The sequence below is a fragment of the Echeneis naucrates genome, chromosome 9, assembly GCF_900963305.1.
Source record: "Echeneis naucrates chromosome 9, fEcheNa1.1, whole genome shotgun sequence".
Taxonomy (NCBI): Eukaryota; Metazoa; Chordata; class Actinopteri; order Carangiformes; family Echeneidae; genus Echeneis; species Echeneis naucrates.
In genome coordinates, this window is record NC_042519.1 from 11,577,860 (window position 1) to 11,598,064 (window position 20,205).

Here is a 20,205-nt window from a genome sequence, read left to right on the forward strand (position 1 = left end):
TCATGTATGTTATGACCTTTCATTTTGTAACAACTGAATTTTTGTTTTCCGGAGAGAAGGAGGCTTTTTCCACAGGAAACACTTGGGATGTTAACAAAAGAGGTGAGGTTTACACAAAAACTGAATTGACACCCAAACAAAATATTGTTTTGGCCACACATTTGACATATACTCACAAAAAATAAATGTTTATTTTATCTATTCACTCCTATTCAGTTTCTTTCCATTCCTTTTAACGTTCAGACACTACATGACTATGGGCAGACTGCTCCAATTAAGGAGAGGCACATTTAAAAAAAGGCCATTCAGTATTTTTAAAAGGAGGCCACGTGACATAATATTATTAATGTCACTGCCACAAGCAAGATCCAACACAAAGCTAACAAGAATGAAAAGGACAAATCATCAGAAAGTCTGTCAGGAGACCTGGACTAATAACATCTGCATAAAATTGATAAGTCATCATCCTACCTTCAACAACAACACAGCAGAAAAGAAACTGAACATCACTGGATTCAACATACCATACAATTACTGATACAAGAAAATAAAGTTTTTCAATATGGCCTTTTTCATTCTTGGCTGGGTAGGTAATGCAAAGGGCTTGGTGTTGTACTATGGTCAACTCTGAAAAGGTTGCAGATGTCCATTGCACAAAATATACGTTTGTGTGCACAGAATGATGTGAGAGCTGAGCGGGGGGAAAATGCAGGTATATGGGAGCATCAGACTGTTTTAAGAAATCTATTTGCACAAAGAGTGGATCTATGTTGGCGATCTACAACATGCTATGTGTATGTGGGTCCTGCGGGGAGGCCAGCTGTCATACAGCTGTGGCATGTGTCAGCTATGTCTGATCATCTATTCCCTATGTTGACAAACAGCAGGTTGACTGTGCTCATTATGGCTTGTTTTTCACTTTTCTCCCCATCTGGCTTGTCTTAATAAGACTGTATCAATAATTAAAGCCTCAAGCTTTAACCAAGCAGGGACTCCACAAAAGGTTATAAATGCAGCTGGTAGGGGCAACCAGCCACTGAACAAAACTTCACCAACGTCTCAGTGCCAAAAACCTGCACAAATTCCCAGCTCTGTCATGTGATCTCTCCAGAGAGCAAGTTGAAAAAATGAGTGAGCTGATGACTGATTTACATGGAAAGCAAAGGGTTTTACTTGTATTATTCAAGCCAAACACAGATTGAAAATAATGGTTGCTATCCAAATGTAAGGTACATTTGTAAAATGGGATAACCAAGCAATTTGCATTCCTTACCCAATGGTCTTTGGGCATCCTCTAGGATTCACCCAGGTTTTATCCATGTTTTATCCCAGTCAATAAACACTACATTGGTATTACATTAGGACGTTTGATCTGGTGTCAGGCAACCTGAGTCCAACGAGGCCTCCACCGACGAGCACGGATGAGGCCATAAGGATGGGGATGGCCTTCGTGATGCTCACAAGAGAACCAAAAATCAGATTCCCTAAGACTGCCGCCATCTTACAGAGAGCATTGCAGAACCCAAAGCCTGTTCCTCTGTGGAGAGACAAACAATCAGGGGCAGGACAAGGTCAGAAAGAGGAGTGAGTAAAGGTTCACCAGTATGTTCCTTATTGCATGCAGGCATGCATACCTGCATAAACAGCTCTAAACAATGAAATGACCCATTTAAAATTCATCCACATCATTATTCACCTCCTGACGGTAGGAAACGACTCAGTAGTGACCACATCCAGGGAGTTCCAGGCAGAGATGCTGAGGCCATTGTAAAGGCACAACATGAAAATCATCATGGACTCACTGGTGCCGAACCACAGGAAGAAACAGCTGATGCCTGAAAGCACCATGGAGCCCCCTGATTGGCATACAAGCACAAAGCAAGAGTTAGCACAAGTGACATTCATTTGGTTTATGTTCAACTAAACTATAGGGACTCAAAGAAATTGCCTCTCACACTCAGTGATGGATGCCACATCCAGAGCATCAACCACTTCAGCACTCTAGAGTCAATTTAGAGTAAAAAACAACTATTCAAGAGCACATGCAAACACCAACTGTGTCTTCATCTCTTTGGCTCTTACCCAACATGGACAGACGCCCAATTTTGTCCATGAGAAGGGCGGACACAATGTTGCCGGGCAGAACAGCCAGGGTCCCAAGGAAGTTGATGAAGTAAACCCAGTAGGCACTGTAGTCATCATCAAATGTCATCTGGCACCCTGTTTTGTTGTGAGTGAATGTGCTGTTGACTACCTCTGTACCATCTATCAATTTGGATTCATCGATGTCTGTCCCAAAAAAGATAGAAGACAAAATCACATTTTGGCAACAATAAACCAGATGTGAATACCTGTCAGAGCTACCCTGCCTGTCGCTCTGAACAGACTATTTTTCTTCAGCTGATCAGCTGATAAATCTGATCATCATAAATGACAAAATGTCCCGCTCTACCTGTGAATTCTTGTCCAAATAAGACAATATTTTAATGCTGGCATCTCACCTGTGTTGTGGAAGACTGCATCAATGAAAGTACAGTTATGGAAGAAGGAACCGACTGATGTCACATCATCAAAGATGCAGTTACGGAAGGTGGAGTCAATGAAGGTGACAGACTTCAGCTTCATGTTGATAAATCTGAAGAAAGTTACATTCAGCATTAAATATTCTATCATAGAGAACAAGTTATAGTCAACTATTGATTTAACTACACTGCATTAGTTTTAATCTAAAATATCCTTGTTTGTATTGTACTAATACAGTCATATTTAAGGGTAAGCACTCTACGCTAAAAACTGAATTTAAAAACAAATATTTGGGAGATTTTCCCCTCAGTGTAGTTGACCTACCGGTCATTAATGAAAAGGCAATTTTTGTGTATCTGGTTCTCCAGGGTGAAGTTGAAGGTGAAGTCCGCGACGTGTTCATTATTGTGTGTCATCACTTTGGATGCATACTCATCAGCCTGAAGGTGTTTGATGACATCAGGGAACCAGACTGACAGGCCATAATACCTGCATAATCACAATGATAAAGGGATACCAGGATAGCATGGTTTCATTCATCCTCAAGCCAAATAATGTTTTCAGGTGGAGATTTTATATTGATAGAGAGTCAGCCACAGGTGGGGAGGCAGACAGACATTATACAACTCCGGGGGAAACCTGTGGTTGTTGTCTGAGGCTGTTTTTCCTCTGACTGCTTTCCTCCTGTCTATGCTCCCAGTCAGACACCATTGGACCAGTACTGATCCACAGACAGTGATTTATTTCTAGACTGTGCCCCTTCTGTACAGCAGAAAGATCGAGATGACAGAAATACAATGTGGTCAAAATTGCCAAGAGTAATTATCTGAGCAAAAAAATTAAACCTGTCTGATTTTTGTACAAGAGAAGTGACATCAAGGGGCAGCACAGCGGCGTAGTGGTTAGCGCTGTTGCCCCAAAATAAGAAGGTAGCAGGTTTGGTTGTGTTGTCCTCCGAGTACTCCGGTTTCCTCCCACCATCCAAAGACATCATGTGTGGGTTAACTGGTGACTCTAAACTGTCCGTAGGTCTGAGTGTGAGTGTGAGTAATTGTTGGTCTTTGTCTGTCTCTGTGTGTTGGGCCTGTGATGGACTGGTGACCTGTCCAGGGTGACCCCACCCTCACCCAGTTTGAGCTCCAACAGCCCCCGCCACCCAGAAACAGATAAGCGATACAAGATGATTGAATGAATGAAAGAAGTGACATCAGAGAGAAAGCTCACCCGAATGAGAGTGTGAACCACACTATTGCAAGGCGCATCATGTTCTCTCGCATGGGATAGTTGAAGCACTTCATAAGATTCATATAGATCTGAAGAGAGACAAGATACTTCATGCAATCACTGGAAAAATCTGGTGTTTGAGGAGTGGAGAAAAATCTATCTGACAAAAATAATGAATGAAATGAAATTAAAAGAGAAATAATTACCCCATGTGTTTCAGATTTTATTCTGAAGAAAACCTTGGAGACTGGGTTGCCAGATGCTGATTCCATTTCGACCAGTTCATCCAACTGTTTAGGGATCTTGATCCTGTTCACCTGTGAAATGAAAAATAAGAAATTGCCAAGGAAAAATATTTATTGTATAGTACAATCAGTTTTATGTTTGATTCATACAATGCTAACGTCTTGACAGAACTGTGTTAATGCAGCATTATGATTTCTCACTTCTGTCTGTCTGATTATCTTTTGATTCTTAAAAAGCTCAACTGTACATGATAACAGCAATGAAAATCAAGTCAGAATCAAAACTGAATATAAACAGTGTGTGCTGCAGTACTTGATCTATTCAAGAAACATGTGTTGAGTAAGAGGCTTTCCCAAAGAGTAGCTCCCGCAGCACATAAGCCTGAATGACACAAAACAGCTTTCAGAACCTTTGTAATTCAGATATGACCCGCCATAGTGAAAGCATTAAAACCTGTCCCAGTGGTGGCAGGAAATAAGCCTCTTTGCTTCCTTAAGTGTCAGGAAACCCAGCCAAGACAGAAACAAACACTCACAGTGAAGACTTTCTCCGGTTGCCCACGTGCTCTCATGTTGGTGTCGTGGATCTGTTTGAGGATCATCCAGGCTTCATCATGCTTCCCCACCTGACAGGAGGGAAAGTGAGGTGAAAGAGACAGAGGAATTCAAGGGAGAATCACCAGTCCTGCTTACTGAAAGGCATCAGCTGTCTCACACCTACAATCGTGTATACTGTTCATAAATTTGTGCCTTTGATTTCTCCAAAATGATGACAGTGACAACAACTTCACTTCAAAGCGTAATCATCTCTTAGCGGTGAACCTACTGTCATGGATCTCTCAGCTTCTATTTCCCAAATGCAGATAAGGACTGTTCTGGATGAGCCGCATAGTCTTGGTCTGAAAATGTCCAAATCCTTTCAATTTGGCTGACATATTTTTTTTTTTTGGGCCGGTGGGGTGTGCAGAGTAAAATTGAGAAGCAAGGACGGTTGGCGACAGTCTACAACAATGGCAAAGCACCGTAATGCAGCATTCTTCAAAACAAACTCTGCTTACCTCAAGGTAGAACCTGGGGCTTTCAGGCATGAAGGTAAGAGCCACCACGGCACACACACAGGGCAGGGCGCAGACAACGACAAACACCCTCCAGCTGTGAAACTGGTAAGCCGAGCCCATGCTGAAGCTCCAACCTGTAATATAACAGGCAAGATGATGATGGAAGAAGCAGCAGAAGTAAAAATGAATGGTCTAAATGTCTGATGCACTAAATAAATCCTAACCTAACCTAAAATGAACAAGATTCCTGGCAAATGTTAACTCCAATATTTTTTAATTGCTTTTGTCTCTATTAGACTGTGTTCACAAGCTACGTGCTATCTTTGATGCTGCTAAGATGTAACTTCAAATAATGTTTTAAATTTAAGTTTAAAATAATGTTTTGGTGCCTTTTGAGCTCCAATAATAGTTTGATGTTGATCTGAAAGCCCACAAATCAAAGAGCTGGGATTTCTTGACATTCATAAATGCTGCTAATTGACATTTAATATACTATGGCTCATCTTGTATAATCTGCTGATGAATTAAGCCCTTGGCAGGTGGTTATTTGGCCAATCTTAAACTCACAGGGGCATCATAAAAGTGAATAAGATTATTTAATAAGTCCTGAAATGATGCTTTGAAGACCCAGGGCTTACATAATATCAGACCAGTGTATGATGTGGTAGTGTGCATTTTTATCAGGGAAAGGACTGGGCCACTTGATCTGAGACGCTGACTTTAAATGTTATGTGAGTCTCATATCGCAAACACAAAAAGGCTGAATGTAAAAGATGACATTTAAACATAAGCGCTCTGTGGCCCCGGTAGAGTGAAGTGGAAGCTCAGATATGAATGGCTCTGCAGGGGGAGCTGAGAGTGCACGGGGACGGGTTAATTGAATGTGTAAAAAAGGAATTGAGTGTTTTCTGCTAAGTTAAATCTTGTTGCACCTGCTCTCAGCCCAGGGGCACTCTTCCAGACTCATTAATCATTGTTGAGCGCATATACACACAAACAAGCACAGACATACACTTGCACAAAGAGGGGAGATGCACACACCGCAACACATGAAAGAAAATTCAAAGAAACTAAGAGGAATTTCCTGTTGATCTTACTGGCACCATTAACATAATGCAATAGTAGCACCCACACAAGGACACAAACATATATACAAACATATGTGCAAAACTATGCAACATACATTTCGTTATGATAACTGCTTATTTTTAAAGCCTAAACCATTTGAGTTGGTAGAAGAGAACAGATAGTTGCAGAGTTTTTTGTTTTTTGTTTTTCAGAAAATTAGAAATAACGGAAGGCTTATTCAGGGTTCTTCCCTTCTCTGTTATAAATGCACATTCTGTGTGCAGGGTAATGCTGTAATTTGAATATATGGAAGACTGTTTTGTCTCGGGCAACAAAGCGGGAAAGTGGTTAGCGCTGTTCCCCCACAATAACATTGCGGGTACTATGCTTTTTTATGTGCAAAATGTAACATATATGCAATATGTAAAGTTTAGACAGACACAGACAGGAATGGCTGTGATGTAACTGTAAGAGAAATAAGTGTACAGTAATGCCAGGAGAGTCAGGATGAAATCACAATTGCATGCTCTGCCTGTAGGCCTGTATTCATGCTCTCATTGACTTCACTTTTTAGAACTTTTGGGAGGGAGCACAAAAAGGGGTTGCTGTGTCAGTCGTGACCTCCCACATCTCTCAACAGATCGTGCCTCAAGGAGATGCTGCGCCAAAGGGAATAGCACCATTATTCATCAACAGGCGTAGGAGAGGAGTCAGAGTGTGTGTGTGTGTGTGTGTGTGTGTGGGGGGGGGGGGGGGGGGGGTTAACAGTAATGGTTGTGCCAGATAAAGCCTGCCTGGTATTAATCTCACAGCATATTAAAATCTGGCTTTGATAGCAATGCATATCAACCACTAAAAACAAACAATTTTCAAAGGAGGGTGGGCGTCTGTCAGTGGTATAATAAATGCATGAAAATGTCTCAGTAGAAAGCAGGAGAAAAAGATAAAAGTAAAAAATTCAAAGGGAAGTCAGCCAAATGATAAAAAAAAAAGTACTTTACACATATATGCTTTGTATTCTCCCGCAGCACATTTTCCGATGTGCAGAACTTATTACAAAGTACAAGGTTAACAGAGTCCATTTAAAGTTTTCATTTGTCACTGAAGTTCAGCTTCCCCGCTAAACAGAAAGAATATACATCTGTTTCACTCTCATATAGTGTTTTGCTGGGCAGCAGGAGTGATGACTTTTCATAGATGATGTCTCATTTGTGTGTATTCCCGCTTTCTCTGAGTCCCTTTATTTATTTCCCTGTCTTCCCGTCTGTGCATGTGTGTGTGCGTGTGTGTCTGGAAGGACTGAAGAGTGAACGAGACAGAGAGAGACAGAGAGGGAGGAAGAAAGGGAGGGAGTTGTTCGGCAGTGATTGCCTTTTCTACAGATATGTAATGTGGCTTCTTGCCCCACAGGGTTAGTGTTTTGCCCATGTCACTGGAAATCTTATTACAGGGATTATGTACATAATTGACTAAGTCTATGGATGACTGAGTCAGCAGTGCTACACTACTCCCAGGCCTACAGACTGTGGGTAGACAGGGTGTTAAACCTAAACTACCATCAAAGAAAATGGTGATTGCAGAAAAGAAAACCAAAATGACTTTATGCTACAGTGGCTTTCAAAAATAATGAATTACAAGAAGATAAATTACAAGAAATTGCCATTGATGTAGAGTCCTGTGGGGGTGGTGATCTGAGCAGTGTGTAATGATGCCTTTCTACTGGTGGGCTTAGCTGGGAACAAGTAAACCCTTCACAGGCTCCTGTCAGTGTGATGAGACTCTTTGCCAAGCAGAGCTCTCCAGGACTCCAGCTGTGAATCTGGCAGGGGAGCTACTGGGAGACATCAGAAGTCAGCAAGTGGAGAAGATAAATGAGAGCTCTAATGGTGTATTAAACATCCATACTGAGGCTCTTATATTTTAACCCGTCATTGATGACTCCAGTTAAACACACTACGGTATTTGTGCAAGATTTGTACTTCTGTTGGTTGAAGCCACTGCAGCACTTTAGTGAAAACAAAAACCAGTGGAGAGCACTGGAGTATGTCTGCAAGACATGGAGTTTTCTTTCAGAGGAAGAGAGGCAGAGTTGTAGTGAGTGTCTGTGACTACCATCCCCTCAGTACAATATCAACGGATCTGACAGCAGCGTTTCTTCCTGAACACTCATTCTGATTGTAGAGGATTCTGTGAATCCGTCACTTTACTTCTGTACATCCATGTGAGCAGATCTGAAGCACCACATACAATTCCCATGTGTGTATGCACCCTGAGGAACACAAAGACCATTTATCAGAAACTGGGTGTGTGTCACTTTATTTTCATGTGCCTCTCCATGTATGTATGTGTGTGTGTGTGTGTATGTGTGTATGTGTGTGTTAACTTGAGTGACCTCTTAGAGTGTCGGAAGTTATCGCCTTCAATTTCCCTTGAAGAAGACCTGTATGTGGCTGCAGCCCAGTTAGACATCATCCTTGGCACTAATAGCAACCAACACACACACACACACACACACACATTGTCACTCTCTCCCTGACGTCACAGGTTGGCTAAATCGCAGTCTGACCATAAATCACCTCTAGCTGTAGCTTTGTCCCATTAGAGCAAGGAGAAAAACCTAATTATGCTTGATCAAGAAGAACACTCTGCAGAGACAGAGAAGAGAGAGAGAGGAGAGGTAATAAAAGGAAGGACAGCGTTGGGAGAGAGATGGGGAGAGTACAAAACAGGAGAAGAGAGGAGGGGATAACAACAATGACAGCAGACTGGGACAAAAAAACTGGGAGAAGGAGAGGAAGAGAGGAAACAAGCTTCGTTTTGTTACTTTACATGATAAATCCAGCTGATATTGAATGCCATAAATCCCTCTAACCCTTTTTCAGCATATGACTGCAGTGTGGTATCCATGCATACGTTAATCTCCTGACGTGTGCCCCTCCCAGCCTGCAGCCACTCAAAGCCATTAAGTGATTGATTCCCATGGCAGTGAAAACTGGCTCTTCAACAAATGGCTACAGAGAAGCGGTATTGTTTCGTTACCTGGAGTCAGGAGATTAGCATGAAATTTCATTGCCAGGCAACCTATCAGTTGTGTTACACATAAGAAATAACTGGCATGTTTCTTTCCAATCCGCTCTGACTCACCATAGTGTGGTATGATGGCCCAGGCCATAGCAGATGCATAGATTTCTCCAATCATCCAGAACATACACAACCAGCTGAGGTGTTCACCACGCTTCTCCCTGGACAACACCTCTGCGAAGAAGGAGAAAACAATGGGGACAGCACCTCCTATCCTGTAAGAGCCGAGAGATTGAGAACGTGAGCATCCGTACGGTTTACATTTCTCACATGAAACATTGATGAATGGGCTTGCATATTTTAATTTGTTTTATCGAGTCTTTTCTGCTCAAATGGGTTGAATTGAAAGGTTACTGCACAAAGCTTGACATCAAAGGATACAAAGTGAACAAGAAAAATAAGCACAGCTTAGCAGCCATTTTTGGCCAAAAGAAAAAAAACCCAAAACATAACATCCATCCATAACATACAATTTAGAGAGCTCTTTCAATTACTCCAAAGGTCTCTGGGGAGAATGATGGAGATACAATTACTAAATTAGCTCTCAAAGGAACAGTTATACTGTCAAACAAGAGGACATGGTGAATCACCATCTAATATCTTATGTCACAAGAGGAAGGCACCATCTGGCAGAGTTATCATTTATTTTCACATGCTGGTTATTTAAAGAGATTTTAAGGTTGCAAGAGGTTTTCCTAACGGGGTGAGGAGGCATAGTTTGACCTGATCCAGCATTAGCATCATTTTTACTAGAGCAGATTTTGTGATGTACTGTTTGACTGAGCCCTGCTGTGTGAGACTCACCCAAAGCCCGCAACGAGACGGCAGAGCAGGAAAAGGCCGTATCCCTGGACAAAGGATGAGAGGAAGGCGAAGAAGCCATTCGTGGACATGCAAATGAGGAGACACTGTCTGCGGCCCACTTTGTCAGACATCCCTCCCCAGAAGAGAGCCCCCACCATCATCCCCAAGTAAACAACACTGCCTGGAGAGAGAAGGAGGAAAGGGAGGCCTGATTTTTGTTTGCTTTTATGTACAGACCATCACCTCAGATCTGTAGTTTGTATAGTTTAGAAATGTGTGCACTTTGGTCTGCAGGTCTGATGACTGTTGTCAATAACAGCAGAAAAGTAGCATATTGTATAGCAGTGCTATATCTATAAGTCATTTTACCTTGTAGTAAGTGATTTTTCTGGGGTACTAGGTTTGCTGATATGGTTGTTATGGCTGACTTTACGCTCCGCACCCAGTCCTGAGCGAAGCAACTGGCATGGTAGTCAAAAAAAGGCTTCCCTGTTTTCACCAGTTAATTGCAATTTCAGCAGTGATGTTAGTGAAATTTTTCAATTCACACACCTTCATCCACAGTGACAGACCAATGTTAGCAATTTTAACATGGATACTTGTGATATGCAAACAAGAGCAAGTCATCTGCTGTGAACCATTAACAAAGCATTTCTGCCTTGATCAAAGATGGTAAGAACAACTATGACATTGCAAGCAGATCCATTGCAGATTTTTAGTCTTACATCAATTTAGTCTTACATCAATGTCAATTTAGTGGAGTCAGATTTGAAAAATATCCCAGCCTCTCGTTCAAAGTCACCCAACACTGAATCTCAGCCAAGAAGCTTTTTAAGAAATCGTGTCCTCCAAATCTGCCTCTGCTGGCAAATGGCAAAGTGACAAATTAAAATATGGAGTCACATTAAGCCTGCGCCTCCATTATTGCTGAATGTTCATCAGTAAATTGGAAGTGATGGTTAACTGTCTCCATATGCTACATTTACAGATGATGGTGCAAAAAAAAAATAATAGAATAAATAGCTGCTAGATGCCAGTACTGTCATAACTTAAAATACTTTTTGGGGAAACACACATTCCCAAGTTACAATGGCACTAAAGTTTCTAACTGAAAGCCTTCGCATTGCGACTGGATCTTTAAAGTTGACTTATGATGAACCTGAAACCAAGTTGGAAGATCCTTGACCCCAGCGCTCTACCATTGATGAGTAAATACAGTGTGTAAAAGACTGAAAACAGGGTCTGATCAATAAGCGGACAAATGTGAACAGTAATGCAGGGTGACTTTACAAAAGGGCCCTCTGAGATATTTGAATCTCTCTCATCACAAATGGGATCAATGCCCCAACAAAACAGCATTGATTTCTCCCAGTGATCATGAATCTGCTCCGGAGCCAGGAGCCAGTTGTCACTGCTCTAGTCTCCATCCTATCTGCCGCTGTGTGGTTACTATTATTCCTGCCAATACAATGCCTGGTAGACTGAACCACTGAAAGCTTTACTGACAGAAGATACACACAGATCCAGGAACATGAACATGGACCTCAGAGGATATTAGCGCTCATTCAAGTCCACACAGCAAGAGGAGAATGTGCAAGTCGCAGTCACACATAGCGTGATATGACTCAGCCGAAGTGACATTTTGTTCATCCCATTACAGTAATCTTAATAGCAAGATGTGTTTCCCTCCTGTAATGTCTGCACTCAGGTCTCTCCTCCTCTGCTGTGAGAAGATATCTGTTTGACACTCTCGCTTCAGGGGTCAGAACCCAGCTATCTGTCACATTTGGCAGCCATCTAGATACTCGCCTGAAGGGAACATAAATTCAACTCTAAATTTAAAGGAAGTGTTCAGTCTACACACAGTTCGCATTCGCTTCATTAAAGGGACCAGAAATACGATGCACAGGCAAACACCCAGTGGCCTCTCATTTAAATGTCGTACATCCAAACATCCAGAGGCTTTTTCATTTAGTGTCTCCACTCAACTTTTCACATAGACAATAAACAGTTTTCCTTTGTTTTTATTGTTTTTTTTTTATTACGTTTTTGTTCTGTGGCATGTCACTAAAATAGAGAAAAAAACAGCCCTCAATTCCTGTTACTTATAATTTAATGAGCGTAAATTTTGAAAAAAAAAAAAATATATATAAAGGTTTGACTAATGGGCACACCCCTGATAGGACAGTCAATTACCCAATGAATTTATTGATGTTCTGTCTGACTTCCTGCACGGCATCTCAGGGGGCATGATGTCAGCAGAGCCTGCACCAGGGGAGAGGGGAGTAGTGTACTGTGCCATATAATCCCAAAATAGCACAGACATCCTTTATTATTACAAGCTCTGTCTCATCACCAAGAGACCAAAAGGTAGTTTGCGTAGCATTAACTTATCATGCCAGACAATTACGGCACATTTTCAACATCATCTTCTCTTCTTTGCGCACTCCCACTTGGGTTGATACTCTCATATTTTGGACCCCAGCAAACAGCTCCTACTGCCAAACTGCTCACTGTATCACTGTAGTGTTTTTCTTTGCATACTTTTGTGAATATGCAACACTATTTAAAAACAATTTAATGAATAAATGAAGAAATCTATTTAACATATAAGTGCTTCATCAGTGACAGTAACGTGTGGGTGGGTGTCACAGTAAAGCTTTTTAAAGCTTTCAGGATTTTGTCTTTTTTCCATCAATAATGGAATATGATCATCGCACGGCCAGTGGTGGAGGGCCCTTTGCTGCAGGTCATTCCCTTCTCCCTGTTTCCTGTTGGCCTCTCTGCCAGTTACTGAATTTTAAAAAAGGGATGAAAAGGGATGAAAAGATAAATCTTAAGAAAACAAACTGCAGTCATTCCGAGATTTGGTCTTCCTCTTTCCTGTTTGTCTTTACCGAGGCATGGCTTTTGCTCTGTTTTCAGAATGTGTTCAGTCCAAATAAATGTATTTAAAGCTAAAGTACACCTGATGATCTCCATAACCCTGGTCTGTTCTGTAATCCGATTAAAGACATTTATCATCCAAGAATCTTTTTTAACATTTGATGAGACTGATGCTGAGGCTACATTCAATCCGTCAATAATGAACACAGTGAAAAAATAGCTGGACCACAAGGTCTTCAGCCAGAGTATTTTAATTAATGACAGCCCTTTTTGTCACTCACTATTGGCCTAGCATTGATTTAGTTGTACTATCCTAAGAAGGGGGGCACAATCATAGATGTCAGTTGAACCGTAATTTTGAGGATAAAATTTGTAATGTGTGAAAGCCTGGTTTCATGCACAGGAGAGATGTATATCAATTAGTTGTGTTAGGAGTAAAAATCCTTGGGCAGACACCGGCTGATACGAATGCATTGCTGTACGAGTGTGAAATACAGCTGCATTTGGACTTGATGGCCCATATAGACCCCGAGCACCATCAGAAAATGACAGTGTGTCAGGAGACCTCTCAGGCAGAAGCAAAAGGTTTTGCCCCAAGACACTGCTGAGATGTCAAAACACATCTCCAGGAATGGTAAATATTCAGCAAAGTCACAGGCTCTCTTTAAATACAAGAAAAATATTAAGGAGGTGCTCTTTTAAGTTAAGGTATGGAATATAACACAGCTGTACTCACACAGAGACACACACACACACACACACACACACACAAACACACAGGACCAAAGAGTAGATTCTATTCATAGATAATAATATTTCAAATCCATATAATCTTCCTTACTGAGACTGAACTGGCCACTGAGGAACTGAAGGACAGAAGATTAAAAAAAAAAAAAAAAAAAAAAATTATGCAGGCAAAAATCACAAATGCAGGCAGATGAAATATGTGAGCAGCAGAAGTAAGAGCAAAAGCAATGAAGGGTTTGATGCTGACAAAAGGGAGAGAAAGGTAATGAGGGAGGAGAGTTCAGTAATTGCTGGCTCGAGTGGGTGAAAGAGAGTGAGGAGTGGAGGAAGGGGGAGGCCCCAGCACAGTGTTTTCTGTCCTGTCACATCCTGAGGAGCCCTCTGAGAGCCATGGAAGCTCTGAGCTGCATCACGACCTCTTCTCTGATTTCGTGCTTTGATGCTTTTCGCTCTCAGCGCTGCAAACTGTTTCAGTGTTGCGCAATAAATAAATAAAAATAAAAAAGAAATAATCACCCTGTTTTATTCATACTGATGACAATATCACACAACAGCATGCCTGGTGCACACAACATCTACACCGCAGTAGCCAACATCTCTGTGCTTCAAAGGTTTCTCTTCTTCTCTACGTCTACATATCGCCTCTCCTCTCCTTTTCTTCCCAACCTTTCCTCCATTTCTCTATTCCTACTGCTTTCCACTTCCTTAACGCACTTCACATTCTCCCTTCCTCCCCTCTTCTTGCTCTCTCTTTCCCAACGTGTTTCCCTCTCATTTATTTGCCTTAGTTTCCTCTACCCTCCACTGTCACCAGCTCCTGACACTGAGCAGCGTGTAATCACGTTTGTACTACATCGTGTCAGTTTGATCGGATTCATGCCTCCGTCCTCTGCCACCTACGCAGAAAAAGAGATTGAAGCTTTTTGGCATATTTAAGTCATATCAGTGGGTGCAGGATTTAAATGAAATCTATATGAAAGTAGCCCATTGTAGGGCTGAGGGTGCAGGGTTTGAAATGACTCACTCAGCATCAGTAATGATACAACCGTCATTACATTAACGATTGTGGATAAAGGGCATGAAATGTAGTGATGCCATGAACCCCTGATAAGAGCGTGTGGCTTCGACACAGTTTACTCATGGCTGATACTGCTGGTGGCAGCAGGTTTGGTCCATATGCCAGCCCAAATGTACACATTCAGTTCTATCACACACTCACCCTGCCTCCTCTCCCACACAATGTGGAGTTGCACTACTGAAGGAGCGTTAATCTCCGCAGTGAGGCTGCGATCTTACGGCAGTTTAGCCACGCTCCGCTGCACCTGGACCACGCAGCCCCACGTAGCCAGCCAGCTGGCTCAGACGGACAGCGAGAGAGACAGTGGATGATGATGGGAGGAGAAAGGAGACAAAGAGGGAAAGTGAGGCTGGGAGTGTAAGGGACAAGAAAAAGATATGAGAGACGAGAAGATTAGGAAAGTGAGAAAGTAGAAATGACATGAAAGGAAGCGGAAATATTGACTGAAGAGAAGGTGGCCGTTAAATGAAAACCGGGGGGGCAAGTCGGGAGACTCGGAGAGGGAAATGAGGGGGGTTTGAGCAGGGAGACAGCCTAAGAGAACAAATAAATAATGATAGGGTAATGTGTTCCCGTTGTCTGTTGTGTCTGAGATGATAGCTAAGCCTCTCCCTCAGATTGTTGGTGTACTGAATACCACCAATCTTCCACCTCCCTGATCCCATCCACCCACATCTCTTTCCCCATTACTCCTCTCTAACTTGGAAATCTTTCTGCTTCAAAGCTCTGCTCTCTCCCTGTTCATCACACATATTGTGTTTCACGGGACCTGTTTTGCCTCCTCCTTCCTCCCCGCATCATACACTCCTATATAAAGTGTTAACAGTATGTCACCACCTCCACCACCCTAAACTCTCTATCCTTCATTCCAATGTAGAGATTCCTGATTTTGATGCTGGTGGGACCAAAGTCACTTTAGTAATATGATTATATTTTAATCATCCATCCCATCTAATTTTTCTCCGTTCAGTCCACACAGCTTACCTCTGCCTGATTAATGGAGCTGCACAATGCAACTATGACGGGAGTCCACCTCAGATGAAACTGGCCTGGTTCCTTGGAAGTTAGGTTTACATTTAATCATTCAGGAGACACTTTTGTCCAAAGCAACAAGTTGGGGCCATCACTAAAGCATCAGTGAAGCAGCGACTTGGCGTAATGCAGACATGGCACTGGAGTAGAGACAGTCCTACATATACCAAGAGCAAGTAGTTCCATATGTAGGTCTGTGGTGCTTCATGAGCAAGAAATGGGTGATATAAAGTAGGCCAGGAGTAACCTGGAGGAGTGTCACCGAGGGGGTGTGACATGTGTGAAAAAAACACCAACCAGCCAAAAGACATCTCTAGTGAAGCAGCGACAAAGACGGGATCCCTCAGCAACTTCACCCAGACCTTGTGTAGGTTGGTCTGTCCCCTCTGTCTTCTGAAGGCTAGCGCCATCAGCTGGCCCCCATGAAGAGGATATCGCTATAACTGGCATAGTAAGAACCTTATTACAAATAAGAACCTTGTTTTGCTCAGGTTCAATAAAACGTATATCAAAAACAAGTTCCAAAATGAGACGAGCCTAATGAAAATCATTCACAGGTTTAACTGGCTGTGGTTTATTCCAAACAATAAAATACTGCTATGGCACCTGCAAAACATCCACTCACCTCATTTTGTTAGCTCTAGTTAAGCATAATTACTCTGAAAAACTCCAAAAGGATTCCAGCAAGGTCACAGTAATCATGTAGGCTATGCTTAGACACACAAAACAAACACACACACGCGTGCGCGCACACACAAAAAACCCCAATCATGTTCACCTCAACTGGGAGGAGCCTTAGGGCAATCAGCAGGAGAAAAGAGAGGAGAAAGGGGGAGGATGGGAAAATAAAAGAGAGGCACATAGAGTGGAGGGTGGGAGGGAGGGAGGGACAGTGGGTGAGGGAAGGAGTCACGAACAAGGAGAAGCAGAGCGTAGAGCATGAACGCCTGCAGGACTTCGCTTGGTTAGAGAGGAAGAGAGCAGTTTACGTGGGTACTTGGAGAGCGGCAGAAAAATGAAAGAGTATGGTAAACAACTCATCACAGACACATAACGCACTCTTCCATCATGTCCAAAAAAGAGTTATACTTCCATTCAGGACAACAGATGAATTTAGTATCCTATAGATGAATCAAAGCAATAAATATTAATTTAGTTTATGTAATATGTATCTATCTTATATGCATAGTTATTTGCACATAAAGAGTGGTATACTATAACTATAATAAAAAACGTGATGACAATGGACATATAGAAGAATATATTTTGGCAGGTGTGGGAATTCCTTATTTCAACATTTACCCACTATAATCCAGTTCTTCTGAACTTTCTGTCTTCCGTCAAGCGATGCAGCACAGTTGATGTATTGTCATGTCTGACTGTGGCAGTTAGTATCTAAATGCTGCACGCCTGTGATTTAATGTCTTCGCCACTCTGGCACAGACACAGTGAGTCAGCCCGTGCACACAGCTCTGTGGTGATGGATTACACACCTGCAGCCACGGGGCCCGCTGGGACTCCTGCTCAACACAGAGCACACAGGGAATATGAGCTACCTTCTTAATCCTGACATGGAGACCAGTGAACCGAAACACCTCATCCATGTGCAGCACAACTATAGGATGAGGTGTGACACATATAGCACAACTAATCTTTTAATATTTTCACCCGAACAATATCAGGAAGTAATATGGATGGCCTTTTGTGTAAGTCAAACCACTTATTTGTGTACTAAAATGTAGCTGTGCATAAATAATAAGCAGTGTATATTGCAGCATGTAAAAGGCTTTAAAATGACACTTTTACATTTGCAATACTTAAAATAATGAATTTCACTAAGCGGAAGCCAAGACCTGAGGCAAAAACAATAGTTAAAATCGCACCTTGGATTTTGCCATTACCCATCAGATGGATTAAATAATGTCAACACAATTTCTTTGAGTGTGAATAATCATGAAATCATTTTTCATATCTCATCCATCAAGTCTTCAAATGATTTAGCACACAGTCTGTCTGTACCACAAAATTGTTGGACTTGTGAGAAACAAATTTTACTAAATTCAGGAGCAGATGTGTCCAAATTTTTAGAAACTGGAATCATTGCGGTTGTTCGTCTGTTTGTCTTTCTGTGTTGGGCCTGTGATGGACCGGCGCCCTGTCCAGGCTCCAGCAACCCCTATGACCCGGAAACGAAAAAGCAGTAGAAGATGGATGGATGGATGGAATCAGTGCAGCCGTAAGGAAATTACAAACGCTTCTGTCAGATAAATCTTTCACTCTCCACAACATGAATTTAAAACACAGGTTCTCTGTTATAAATCAGCCTCCCGGCCCAGTGTCATCAGTATGATGTTTATCTTTTGGCTCATGGAGTTCAATGAATATTGAAGGAATTTAATGTTTGCACAAATATATTAATGGCACGATTTCCTCATTCTCAAACACACACAGGCTCCCTTACCTAGCCATCCTGAGCTGGAGTTGGGCACACACATGTCTGTCTCTGCGCTGGGCAGCACAAAGCCCACCACGAACACCTCCACCCCGTCTGACATGAGGGCGAGCCCGAGCACCAGGAACAGCTGCCACTGGAACCTCCCATGACCACACTCCTGGATGATCAACTCGTACTGCTGGGCCAGCTCCTCTTCGTCGGCCTGTCTTTCATGCTCCAGCTCCCTGCGGTCCTTTGTGGCATCTGACACTGGCTGCCCGAGTGCCACCTGGCCCTCCTTATGCTTTCTGTCTCCTGCTGAGGGAATCCCCTGGTACTCGCCCTCGTAAATCTCATCTTCATCATCATGGCCCTCGGTGGCATCACTGGACCCATCGTCATTGTCCTGGTAGTCCACTCCATCCTCCCTTGGGGGGTTCCGGTAGAAATCCTCATCTCCATCCTCCTCATCCTGGAATCGGCTATAGTTGCGGTGGGATGAGTACTCATCTGTGGCGCGATCCACCACCTTGTTGACTTTCTTAGCTGCATGTTTCTTGGCCTCCTTGACCATGTCCTTCGCTCCCTTAACCAGAGAAGTCCTGTTATTGTAAGTGTCCTCCATTCCGGCTCCACCTGTAAGTCTTCAGGGGATTCAAAGAATACTTCGAAGTAGAAGAAAGACGGGAAGACGTGCAAGTTGATGGGAGGATTTCAGGAATTGTGAGATCTGTGGGTCTCAAGATGTATCAGAGAAGGAAACTCTTGAGTCTGCAGTCACCACAGGAGATATCCCACAATGGTGGTGGCAATCATTGGTCATCCTGAAAGAGATAGTGGAAGGGTGAGAGACAGACAGATAAAAATAAAAAACATTGAGTGAGTAAGTGCAAGGACAAGGAAGAGATCAGAGAGAAAAGAGAAAGAGCGAGAGACGATCATCAGATGCCAATAACTCACGTCTCCCTCTCTGCATTCATAACTATACCAGACTAACAGGTGACATTGCACTGACGGCATGTACCCTCTTTAATGGCACATTCATTTTCCCAAGCCTTTTAATCATTTGCAGTGATCTGAGGAGAAAAGCTTTTTCTGTATAACTTTCAGTTTTTATTCAATTTCCAAGGGCCACTCTCTTTGGTCTATATTTCATGAGTCGGCCAAAGTTTAAAAGAAATTAGCATTTTAAACGGAGTTGACATATCTGCTGACTCATGATCAGCTCTGAGAGGCAGAAGCTAATAAACAAGCCCTGCTCGAAATCAATTTGCCCCCAATAAAGAGCTAGTGTATTATAATGGGAGTGACAATCCAACCAGAACGGCACTGTCATATTTAATCTTCTCAGAAAGGAGGAAAGAATGGTCATATGTGGATACAACGATAAATGCACACTCAACACAACATTGTGTAAGGCCTCTAATTTTGTGTAGGACAAGCATCTTGAACAAAACAATGAGTCACACACTTGTAGGAAGCACACAGAAACAACACAAACGCACACACAGCATGGCTAGAGCAGCCATGGTGATCAGAGGGAGACCCTCCAACGCTGCGAATCATGCAACATGATGTCATGTGAGTGCTCAAACTGTGATCCACAGTTTATCATCACACCGTGTCCAGAGGCACAGCAAGCCTCAAATAGACAATACAACAGTAAAATCACAAATCCTTCATCTCTCACATCATATGAAACATATAAGATGGAGTAGGACCAGGTGTGGGATGGTGAGAGCTGTTCATTGTGCTTGTGTGTGTGTTTGTGTGTATGTGTGTGGTTCCCATGTGTGTAGAAGCTGCTCACCATGGCCTCTAATGAACACTGAAGCCTTGTCAGGAGAACACAAATCACAGGGCCTGCTCCGGCTCCCTTAATGGCATTTTACCGGGTAAAATGACACTGCTGATTCAAGGTGACTCTGCTAATCCCTTTTGGCTCATTGGATGACTTCTGTGGTTAGTATCGCACGCCTTTACACATGGGCCGATAATTTTGTAATACCTCCTCTGACATCATTT

The 20,205-nt window shown here is 42.5% G+C and overlaps 1 protein-coding gene across 2 annotated transcripts; it reads right to left on the reverse strand.

The window, feature by feature from the left end:
- Positions 1 to 1,353: 1,353 nt before the first annotated feature.
- Positions 1,354 to 18,805, reverse strand: sv2ca (synaptic vesicle glycoprotein 2Ca). Of its 2 annotated transcripts, XM_029510919.1 has the most exons (12): positions 18,208 to 18,805; positions 10,004 to 10,184; positions 9,263 to 9,414; positions 5,051 to 5,184; positions 4,529 to 4,618; positions 3,954 to 4,064; positions 3,748 to 3,836; positions 2,848 to 3,012; positions 2,502 to 2,635; positions 2,083 to 2,289; positions 1,697 to 1,856; positions 1,354 to 1,537 (listed from the first exon to the last, which is right to left on the reverse strand). In XM_029510919.1, exons 1-12 carry the CDS (start codon positions 18,803 to 18,805, stop codon positions 1,354 to 1,356), a joined length of 2,205 nt encoding a protein of 734 aa, XP_029366779.1. The 2 variants fall into 2 exon arrangements, with proteins under 2 accessions (XP_029366779.1, XP_029366780.1); XM_029510920.1 differs by lacking the exon at positions 2,083 to 2,289.
- Between the last annotated feature and the right edge of the window lie 1,400 nt (positions 18,806 to 20,205).

Excerpts from the sequence above, each read along its gene's own strand:
- sv2ca (XM_029510919.1), bottom strand. The coding sequence starts at position 18,805 with ATGGAGGACACTTACAATAACAGGACTTCTCTGGTTAAGGGAGCGAAG. Across the intron at positions 9,415-10,003 it reads CGTCTCGTTGCGGGCTTTGG|GATAGGAGGTGCTGTCCCCA; the intron begins GTGAGTCTCACA and ends CGGCTCTTACAG. Across the intron at positions 2,636-2,847 it reads TGCCTTTTCATTAATGACCG|ATTTATCAACATGAAGCTGA; the intron begins GTAGGTCAACTA and ends AACTTTCTTCAG.